Source organism: Pteropus medius, unplaced genomic scaffold (genome assembly GCF_902729225.1).
Source record: "Pteropus medius unplaced genomic scaffold, Ma_sr-lr_union100, whole genome shotgun sequence".
Lineage (NCBI taxonomy): Eukaryota > Metazoa > Chordata > Mammalia > Chiroptera > Pteropodidae > Pteropus > Pteropus medius.
The window spans coordinates 37,342,678-37,354,829 of NW_024351730.1; the positions used below are offsets into that span (position 1 = coordinate 37,342,678).

Below are 12,152 nucleotides of genomic sequence, written 5' to 3' on the forward strand. Positions count from 1 at the left end.
TGGTTTTGTTAAATGAATTGAATGGATACAGAATCAATGCAAAATAATCAAACTCACTCCCTGAGCAAGACTTTTTATAAAGCAGCAGATCTCAAAATGATTCATCAAATCTGCAACACGGGCATCAACTGGAAACTTCTTAGAAATACAAATTCTCAGACTCCAGGACAGACTTTCAAAATTAGAAACTACTGGGGCGGGCCCAGAATCTGTGTTTGAAAAGCCCTCCAGGTGATTCTAATTTGTGATAATATTGAGAATCAGCAATGTAAAGAATCCTCAAATACACCAACATAGTGATAGCAAAGCTTTTTTGAATTTTAAGTATTTCAACGGTCTATTATAAGAAGACAACTCCTATGGACAGATTGTGCATAATTTTAATTTCTCAAGAATGTTTCTACTCCTCAAGAATTTCATTTTACTAAAGGAACTATTTTCTATTCGTGTGTAGTAAATTATATGTTTTGTGTGGGAAAGCTGACTCAGTTTGAGTTACTCGTACAAATCTTGAAACAAGTGCTTGGATGCAGATGGTTTATTAGGGAGGTGGTCCCCAAAGGCACATGTGAGGAAGCGATCTACATGAGAGAGTAAAGAGAAAAGCCGGTGAGGAATGTGTCATCAAGAATGAATTACAAATGTGGGCCACGGGGACTCAATCCTATGGGAAATCTTCTGAGAAACTATGGGGTATACCTCAGAAATACCCCACTGGAGGATGAGAAGACTAGAGCATTTATTCACTTCCGCTCACCCCAATTGGTTGAGATGATATTCACATACCAGTGATGCTAACATACCCCCACGTCTAGGTTATGTTTGCATGTGGCAGATAAGCTGGACCAGGTCTTTAGGCAGAGAAAATGAAAGACACAAGCTCTTAGGTGGGACCAGTCGATATACTGAAAACTGTTTACACCTGCAGTTACAAGCCATTTCATGTAGGCCAAGGGCCTAAGGGGCAAGGTAACCTTCCAACATAGTAGTTTTTATCCAGTTCACAATATTTATTTAATGTCTATGAGTCACATCCAGAGTTAGTTGTTGGGAATATAGAAATAGATAAAACACTATCCCTTCCTCATGAAGCTTTTAACATCGTGGAGAATATAGATAAGTACAAAGATAAGTAAAATATAATTAAATATGTACTGTGATGGTGGTATATCCACATTTATAAGAGAAATTTATGGTGGAAGAAGTTGTGGTAATCATGGCACACTTCTTAGAGGTGACGATAATCATACCCAAGGGAAATCCTGAAAGACATTTAGAGACCAGGCAGATGCAGAGGAGAGAAGGTAGAATGATTGAGATATGAATAGGAGGTGCAAAAAGAGAGAAGGCAATCATAGGCAATATTTGAGAAGATTATAAGAGTCAGTTGAGAGATCATATGTTAAGTGGAAGGAAATGTATAGAGCATAAGTAGTAAATGGAGAGATGAGGAAGGCACAAGTGTCTATAGAGAACTGATGCTGCACATTTCCTTAGGAGGAAAGAAAGGGACCCAGAGCTCTACTGAAATGATTAGTCCCCTTTGGAGAAATAGTGCCTATTTTACTGTGAACAGAGGGGAGGAATGAAGTTAAGAAGGTATGTATTCATTTGTAAAACAGGGAAAATTATAGAAAATACCTTTAAAGCGTTGTTATGAAATGTATAAGGAAAGGCACTGAAATGTTTACTGTTGTTTCTCGTAGGTAATACACACTCCAAAATGTTATCTAATATTATTCAAATAAAGATTTTTTTTGCTTTGCTTTTGATTTTAGAAGGGGAGTAATTTGAGGGCTTGAAACCATTTCTACTAGTTTTCATCTATTCATTATTTGTTTAAATAGAAAACAAAGTTGCTTGTACAGTTTATTAGTAAAATGGGCTAGTGGAGTTGGTTGAAGATTGAATGTGACTGCCATGGAAAATGGGGAAAGAGCAGATGGAAGAATTGCTTGTTAGAATTAAATATCCAGTAAAAGCTGGAAGCTATGATTTTGGAGTGACACTAAACCACACAGTTGTGTGATTCATTTCTAAGAAAGGTGGAACTGTATATTATAACACATGTAAATGGCATTCTGGATAACTCTCGTCATTTTGTGAAAATCGTGCAATTATAAACACTGACAGATAAGCATACATATAAATAAAAAATTTAAGAGTTTAAAAATATTATCAAGAGGTTTAAGATCATTGAAAACTCTAAAATATGTGAGATAACTTAATATTTTTATATTATGTGCTCGTAACACAGGTTCCTTTGTCAAACTGTGTAATTCTGTTCTACAAATGACATTTTATATGAGCAGTTAGCAGTTGGTGCCTCAGTTTCAACTGATATTTTGTTACTAAACACAGTTCTAACACCATAAGGTGATTTGTCAGTGGTAAGTAAAAGATGGTTTATATTTTACTATAGTGAAATAGCACAGACGGAAGAGTCAATTGCTTAGAATTCTGGAAAGTGTCCATGCTCTTAAGCCAAACACCATCAAAAACATTTTTACAGTGGGCCACAAGGTATACTTTTTATGGAAGAAACTATGAAAGAAATTTAGAACCCCCAGAAAACTTGAAGGTCTCGTTTCTTGATTCTATAAAAAAAAGAGTTCAAGAATAATACCTCCAATGAGCTTAACTACCTTGAGAATGACCAACACAATTACTTTAGGAATATGGCCATGGAGGTTCACATTTTTGCATTTCTTTATTTTTCTTTTAGGTACTTTGTGTGTGAAAATTGGTAGGACCTTTTGAATACTTTTATTCTCCTATAGAGTCTTTTGATTCTAGAATCATCAATATTTTATACCACTATTGACAACTTAGATATTTTAGAGAGCAGAAATATTAGAAAAGCCTGGGTATACCAGAAATATTAAACTAGTAATGTCCTTTAATGGGTAATAATCAGCTTTCATGGTGGCTTCATCAATAATGAGCTATTGATAACCCAGAATACAGCTGTTACACAAAGAATAGTAGTAAACTGATTCACCTACTAAATGCTAATTGCCTTATTGTTAAAACACCTAAGAATCATTATCTATTTTCTCTTCTAGAAGCTTTTGGCCCTTCGTCCTATAGTAACATCAAAAGTTTTGCTTTTATGAGAGAACAGGAAAAGATTTCTCTTGTTAAGCATCAGCTGCACATCTTATATACATATATAAATGTTTAATAAGTTAATCATATAGCAAGTTGTTACATTCTGAAAAGAATATGGGAAATAAGACCTACCGTACAACAAAAACTAATTTTCTTATACCACTTCAAGAGAATGGTCATAGAGTAGAATGGTAGATGAAATCACCTGCATTTCTAAAATTCTTCAATGGTTCTATCTCAGAGGTATATAGTAGACACAAATAAGATACACAATAGAGTTCAAATATAGAATTCCAATCGACACCACACAGTGTTCTACAACATCAGTTTGACTATATTTTTATTTTGAACAAAGCATAGTAGTTTACAAAACTTGAAGAAAGAGGGCTATGAGAACATTATGTAGGAAGAATGTTTAGTAGTTATTGATTCTGACTTCTATCCCTGCCTGTATGTATGTTTCTACCTTATGTATGTTTCTTTATACATAAGGTAGGCATAAATGTAGTGTTTGCATTATAAAGATATTGTGAGCATTAAATAAATAAATATACACACACACACACACACACACACACATAGAATGCCTGGCACATATTAAGCACTCAGTAACTATTAGCTTTTATTATTACTATTAATATACTATAAATAGCATTCAGTAGACATTTATTGAATTGAACAAATGCACTTATAGTCATTTGTGAGTACTATCAAAAATACTGCAGCAAACTGAGTAAATAGGGGAAAGGAGGTTAACAGAGAAAAGACAGTAGCTTATAATGTTACAGGCACTTTAGATGCATTCATTTAATCTTCACTATACACCTGTGAAAATAGCATTATTTAGATAATCAGGAACTGACAGAATAAGCAATATCTCTGACTGTCAATAAGGAGATCTGGCATTTGAACACAGCCCAGTTATTCAAATTTTATGTTCATTCAGTAACATCACATAGCCTCCAAATCCTGAGGTATTTGACTTTGAAGATTTTGAATATGCTACTTCTTTACTTTATTACCACATAAATTATCAACATCTCGGTTGAGAAAATATGATTGAGTAATTTTCCAGTTATTTGTTTAATTTTTTGAAATTAAATTCTATCTGACTTCCTTTGCATACAAGTTTATTAAATTATTTAGTCCTAGGTGAAGTAGGAATGTACATAGATGTATAAACATTCATTGGAGCTATATAATTTTTCTCCAAATAGCTATTTACTTTTTCTCCAAATAGGTACATTCAGTGAAAACTTGCCTGTGCCTGGCAATAAATTTTACTGAAACTCTAAATATGTCATAAATTATTTTTAAGGTACAGATTAGTGATTAAAATGAAATTCTTCTGTGAAGCTAGTGTACAGAAAGAAACAGTAAATAAATGTGTGTTTGTCTCATGTGGATAAGTGCGTGGGGAGAGCAAGGGTGGGTGATCATAGAAGATGCACCCGATGAAGTGACATTTGTGCAGAGACCTAAATGAAATGAAGGAGGAGGCTCTGTGCACATCCCCAGTGGAAAAGCAATTCAGAAGGCAAAAGAAAGGCAGAGGTGGGACTATACTGGAGGATCAGCAAGAAAGCCAGCTGAAACAGAGAAAATAAGGGAAATAGAAAATACAACGTGGCCCTCACAGCCAGTTATATAATTACACACAATTTAATTAAGGCTGGAGTAAAGTTTGTTAGTGTATTAGAGGAGCATGAGAATTGGGACAATACTGCTTGGGCTTAGGAGGTAGGGTGGGAAAGGGTTTGACATTTGTTTCAGTCTTTGAATTTTGAGAAACACTTTGCTGAAGAGAAAGGACAAAGAAGAGATCAAAAGGAACAAAGCAAAGGCATGAAAGTTCACATTTGTGAAGGGCCTATGCAGTGCATTTTGATGTGATCCGTAGACTTCTCTATAAAAAGTTTTCTTTATTGGCTATTAGATAGCAAGAAAGCCTATTTCATAAATCCTAGCAACTAAGTTCCAGTATGCCCCCAAATCATGATTTTAAGTCCCCATCAAAATCCAAGCAAAAAGTTATATTCATTTGTCATTTGTACTTACAAATTAATTTACTCTGCCAGGGGTCATTGTGCTAGCAAAAATTAAATTAAATTAAAAATATATATGTATTTTTACTATAATAACCCATTGTACAAAAAGTAACCTTATTAGAATGTTAAAAACAGGCAAGACCTGGGATGAATCATCCTTCCACAAACCCTACTTTTCCTGATTGTTTTAGGATAATGTACCTTTAATCACTACAGCAGACATCTTAAAAAAAAAAAAAAAAAAAAAAACCATTGCAAGCAGAAGTTCACAAAGAATGGAAACAGTGACACGGTGGTTTTTTCTGCACTGGAAATAATTGTCAAATCTTTATTTATATCCTCATCAGGCAAAGTATTGAAATCCTGAATTCACTTTTAATTGCGGTTCAATCTCTGTTCAATAATATAGGACACAGTAAGGTGGGTCTATGCCATATGATGAATGCAGATTCTCTTATTTGTTTGCATTAGCGCCCATCTTTCTACATTAAGAAGCATGGCAGGTTGCATACTGTTGGCCAAATCCCAGTGGTGGCATATTTCCATCTCCCAGGGGGTGTGGGAAGACCCAACTGCACAGCAGTAACAATAATTCTAGCATATCCGTTTATGAAATAACTTTGGCAGTAATGGCAAGAGGATTTGGATGAAAGTGTATTTGTGGTCTTCCAGCTGGAAGATCAGAGCAGAGATTCTAAAGCAAAAAGCAGAGTGGGATGGCAGATAGCGGCTGCTTGGATAAGAACAGAAGAGAGTTGGGGATCCATGCTGAGCTCAAGGGGAAATGCAAACACGACAGTTATTTCAAATTATCCCCATACTGCCCAATATCTGCATGAGGGATTACTGATGCCATCTGCTGGATATACTTGGTATTTAAAAATGGAATCTACACAAATAAAACTCCAGTGTCTCCTTATACTGTGGCTTCAGGTCTTCTACTGAGAAGGAAAATGAAAACAAAACAAGCTAAACAACCAAAAAAAGCAATCAATGGAAATGAATCCCAGCTCACATGATCTCTAGTATACCTTAAGAAGGCTGGAGAGTTGTATTATTACTCTGCACTTCAGAGACTTTAGTATTTACTCGGTGGAGTACAGTTTAGCCATGTATGATACTCAGGCAACTGGGTGTAGAGTTTGTACTGTAAATCTATGAATCCCTCCTAAAAATCTATGCATTATAAGCTGTGTACATGATATACTCCCTTTCTGTGTTTTATTGGAGAAGCGTATAATGGTTTGGTTTGGTTTTGACTTATTTTGTATTATAAAGGAGGAAAAAGATTAAAAGGAAAGAAGTATCACTTCTTTCAGTGAAAGTATCACTTTTCATTTGGTCAGAACTATTACATATGAATTTGTTTTTTTTACATAAAATATAATTAAACTTTTGTTTTTGTATTCATTTTTATTTTGTGGAAAGTTTCTTCTGTTAGTCACACTCTGTAGGATTATTGTAAGATCATGATTTTAAAATTACAAAACTCCTCTCGGTGCTTCAAAAAAATTATAGGACTTGTGTGACTAAATGTGTGACTAAATTAACATCGGTTCTAGTCTACATTTCTTAAAAAGCATTAATCTCATGAGGTTTGTAATGGGAAAAATGGTTTTCATGGTCAGACCATTTGGGATATGCTACATTCCAAGTACCTTCTCCTGTAGTTCCATAAAGCATATTTATTAATATGAGGAGTTGATATTTATTGAAAATTTACAATGTGCCATTATCACATTTAATCTTCACAATGATTTCTATTACCCTAATGACAAGTAGGAAACTGAGGCCTACAGGGATAGTAATTTGTTCAAAGTCATACTGTAAGAAAATAGAGGTATTGGCTATCTGATTTTAGAGCTCATGTTCATAAATCTGAAGCCATATGTCCCAAAATAATATATGAAATAATATTACATATTAATATTACTTTTATGTTAATTATATTTTGATATTGATGTTAACCTGTTAAAGTTTTTAAGAGTAATGCAGTAATGACATCTATTTCACTTTGCTTAACCTGGCATTTCTAAATCTATTTGGCTACAGAATGCTTACAAATTATAGTAGAAGTAATGTCCCAAAAATACAGTTCTGGGTCTGCTGATATAAGGTATAATATTGCTATAGATTAGAAGCCAGGAAAGAAGTAGCCTTTAATATTTTTCTGGCCACTATTTTCAGAGTAACTACGGGTATCCTTCCCCAGGCATGACACACACAGGTTTCTGCCTTTAATATTTTTCTGGCCACTTGCTTCAGAATAACTGTGGGTATTCTTCCCCAGGCATGACACACACAAGTTTCCGCCTGGTAATTTGAAATGGGCAGGAAGCAAACACCTGCTATCATTGCTGCTGCAGGTACACAGAGCACTGGAACCCTTTGCATAAATGTGTAATATTTAGTACATCGTGCAAAGGGAGAAAGCTTAATTTAGTTAAGCCTCAAGGTTGAGTGAAAAACAGCATGTTGATGTTATTGTTTAGTCAATTAAATTGTCCTCTGTGCTCATAGAAACTGTTCCACATTTATTACCAGTGAGATACACGCTCTGGCAGTTTCTTTGCTTCGGATTGTCTTATATTTAGCACATCTAAAGATTTGAGAACAAATGATGGAAGACATGGTGATAAATTGTCAGGCTTTTCTAAAGATTCAGAAGTTCTAAAGTTCCTGCCAATGACAGATGGTCTGTCTTTACTCATCACTTGTCTTCTCGACAGGACTTGATTTTTTTTTTTCCCTCTTTTTTGCTCAATTCCCTTAAAGTAAGCTCAACTTCTTGGGTAGTGGTTAGTCTTATTCGTGGTAACTACGTTACTATAGACCGATGTGAGAGGAACTCTATGTGAACATGCACCATGCTCAATTTCCATTACAAATGTACACACATGTAATAAGAGAGAAGCATGGGGTAAGAGAGAGAGAGAAACAGATTACCAAGGAAAATCCATACTTCTTTGGTTATTTAGATAATCAAACATACTAGAGTCCCCAGTGGAGAGTTTTTTTTTTTTTTCTTACTGACTTGCTACTTTCTTTTGATAGCCAAAGCATAATGTGATTTTGTGGAAGCATTATCTTTCTGTGTTTCTTATCATAATGGTAATAAAATATAAAATATATTTAAGGATCTTCGATATTTCATAGCAACCTAATTTCTTTAAATTTTGTATTAAAAAGTACTATTACTGTTTAGTAACTTGCTAGATATTTTTTAAAATCCATAGAATGAGACCAAACAACTATAATAATGATGTACTTAGATAAAAAATAAATAAATAAATTTCCACTGAAAAAAAGAAAAATTTCAAATTTCTTAATCCCTGTAATTGACTTTAAATATGTTTACTGCTGAAATAAGAGATGTGTTACTTAGGTAAAGAATATGAGGAAAGGAAACAATTTTTCCTGCTTGAGTTCTAACATAACTGTGGAAATAATTATATGGATAAAAAATTCTAAGGTGTCTTACAATTGTTTCTTAATCCTTTATCCAGAAGTAATTTAGTTCTTTAAATTAGTAATACCACTAGTTCAAAACAGTATTATTTGGCCAAAGAGTGCCAAGTAGAAAGGGATTAATATTACTAAAAAATATAAAAATTATCAGATGCTTCGATCTGAGAGTTACCATAGCCGGCTTTTGTTATCCACACAAGTAGCTGAAATTTATTTTTTATGTAAATCTTTCCTAAGAATGTTTATTATATTAGTTTAATATGATAATATGTGAAAAGAATAAACATTATTGCTCTTGTCTCTTTTTTAACTCTACTATAATTTTACGTCTTGTATATATGTGTGTGTATATATATAAATATAATCTCTAATAGTACATTTTATATAACATATATAACCAGTAGTACATTTTCTACATATACACAAATTTACTGTAATACACACATACATATGTATATCAAAATGTACTCCTGTACCTACATTAATCATTTAAGTGAAAAAACTCAAAACCTACTGGATTTTCAAGGTATTAAACTCCCTCTCATCTTTGTATGACCTTTACTAAATGCTCCTTTCATTACAGATAGCAGTTACGTCTTTAATTAGTGGCTTTTTCACATTGCTCACTTTTAGTAACATTCAAATATAAAAAATCAGAGAACTCAAATGCCAGCTCATTGGTTACGCATGAAGATGTTAACCTAGACTTAAGGAAATTATATTTCCCTTTTAGTGGACTGATCTTCAGATAAAGAATAGAAGCATTAACTTTCTGTGTATAACATAGCAATAAAAAATTTTCAAACCTTCTTTATAACATGGCGTCACACATGAATTTTAGCTGTGTGTATGTGTATATTTTGGGATATAATTAGAAGAATGAGAGATCTAACTTTTCATTCTTAAGTACCTTTGTAGTCTAATTAGCCTTCCTTCTCAAAAGAAAAATGGGCTTGTAAAAAAGTTCTGACTGTTCATTATTTATGAAAAGGCTAACAAATATTGCATGGTTTTGAAATCATGCCTTTATAAAATCACTCCAATGAGTATGTTTATTAAATTTATTAAGGTTAGAAAAAATGCATAGCTGAGGTTAATAAAAAAGAATTGCATTAGCTAAGATAGGCTAAATTATTCTAACAAGTAGACCCAAAATGTAATAATGCCTCAACAGAACAGAAGGTTATTTCAGGTTTAGTGCAGTACCACATCATGGAGCAGTGGAGTAGGGACTACTCCACTAACATGAACTATTTTGATAAATGATTTATTTCTTTATGGTAATAATGTGCTAATATTTTTTTCCTTGTTTTAAATTTATACTGATAAATGTCTCATATTTTAGTACTCATGAGTAAAACCAAAGATAGGAGTCAGAGGAGATTATTTCCCTGCTGACTCTTAGCAAAGGAGGATGGTAGAGCAAGTAGAATGACCTTATATGAGATCTTTGCCTTTCTCTCTTACTGAAACACAGGATTGAACCTGTGACTCTATACTGCTTAATACTTTTGCCTGAAAGTTTTTCAAGACAGAAAGTGTGAAAAATGAGTGAGTTTTATGGTCTACACAAATTATCAATAATTTACCATCATAACTCTTCTACTTATTTCATAAATGCTATTGCACAAGACAACTTTTCAATTTATTAAGTTCTACAGGTTAATGAAGAGTTCCCATAGCCTGAATTTTGCTTAATCTGGCCACATGGTACATATTACCTAAATGGAAACAATTTAAACTAAATTGAGTCATCCCTTCACTCTACTACTAATATTGTTTCGGAAGTACTTTCAGTCTGTATCTTGGATTTTATTTCTCTTTTCTCTGAATTCTTTCTATTTCTGTATTTAGTCATATTTTTCTCCCATCTGTAACTGATTTCTCTTTATTTTATCCAGGTAACTACTTTTCTTATATTTGAGTCTTTGCTTTGTATCCCTTTAGTTTTCATGGAATTTCCATTTATTCTCTAACACCGTTTATTGCTAATAAATTACTGATGATTTGTCACTAAGACAAGAAAAAATACCATAAAATGAAAAATAAGGGCTGCAATTACTGGTATAAAGTGATTTTATTTTTTTAGCTAAAACCAAAAACTGCCAATGGTCATATTTTCTATATTAAGTTTCATGTGAAAGTGAAACATGTATGTATTTAAGTAAATAATAATAAAGATATAACTTTATTTATAGATAACATCTTCACTTCTATGTTAATGTATCATCTATACACCTCAGTAAGGTCATAAGTACCAATATAATGCATATTGAAATCATATAAAATTTATACCGAAATTTTAAAAAATGAAGATTCTGCATTGAATCACATAAGAAATATATTTCCAATTGTATTTCTCATGATTCAATACATATTTCAGTAGGCATTTCTTCATGGGACAAAGAATCACCACCAAAATGCAATTCACACTTTGTAACAATTCCTTGCTATTTATTAGAAAGCATCTTCATTTAAAAGTCAATCTTTGAGTATTAATGCTGAAAATAACAGAATAATCTCGTAGAATAATCTCTTATAAAACAGTCTCGCCTATTACGTGCCGGTATGCCCCATGGCATGAATTCTAAGAACATGTCTTAGAATATGTATGATAAGATAAGATTGGATAGAATGGAAACTTTCATGCAAAAGCTACCTTTATTACACACACATACAGACACACACACACACACAGCTCACAGTTTTTTGGCCTAAGCCCAAGATCATTTAGAATCAATTTACCCAGTTAGCCAAAGTCATTACCTATATATTGTTCGCTTTTCCTTTTACATAAGTTTTATTTTATATTATTAACAATTTGAAAGCTACTGAAATTACTCACCCATAACTTAATGGCAACATATAATGTTCATGGCTTTTAGTCTTTACATTCACATAATTTAATGAATGGATCTCCTTAAAATACACAAAGCTTTTCAGAACACAGAGCAGTTTACTTTATCAAGACAATACCACAAGCATATACAGAGGTAAGTATCAGAAGATAATGTTAAGTTAGAGAATAATTGTGGAGGGATATGTACTTAGATAATTATTAGCTGGATAATCGAATGCTATCAAAATTTATTTGGAATAGGAAATGTGATTTGAATATCACTCTCAGTTAAATTACTATCGCTATACAGTATTATTATATTATTTTTTTAAGTGAAACCTATGTTTTTCCAGACTTTTGATGAATTATATTTTCAAACTTAATTAGCAAGCCTATGATGCCTCTACACATCAGAAACAAATGCTTGTTTCTACAATGTTTGGTTCCTACAGTGTTTTAAATAACAAAGATCTTTTTAATGTGATTCATTTTTTTTGTTTTTGCCATTTACAAAGTGTATCCATTTAATTTGGTTTGTTTTCCATAATTAATGCTGACTGATAGCTGTTTTTCTTTTTCTATTCTAGGTTGTGGAGACTAATTTGGTTGCTTTTGATTGTCACTGGATCATTATAAATGAGGTAAAGCCAACTAAACCTTATCGTCAACTCTAGGACCTGTTTTTA

General features: G+C 32.9%; 1 protein-coding gene across 3 annotated transcripts in view; it reads left to right on the plus strand.

The window, feature by feature from the left end:
* Positions 1 to 12,152, plus strand: part of GRID2 (glutamate ionotropic receptor delta type subunit 2) — a 1,244,525-nt gene that overhangs the window by 738,071 nt on the left and 494,302 nt on the right. For all 3 annotated transcript variants that reach the window (XM_039845721.1, XM_039845720.1, XM_039845722.1), the window contains one exon: positions 12,054 to 12,107. In XM_039845721.1, coding sequence (XP_039701655.1) covers positions 12,054 to 12,107 — 54 coding nt within the window. The remainder of the gene's footprint in view (positions 1 to 12,053; positions 12,108 to 12,152) is intronic.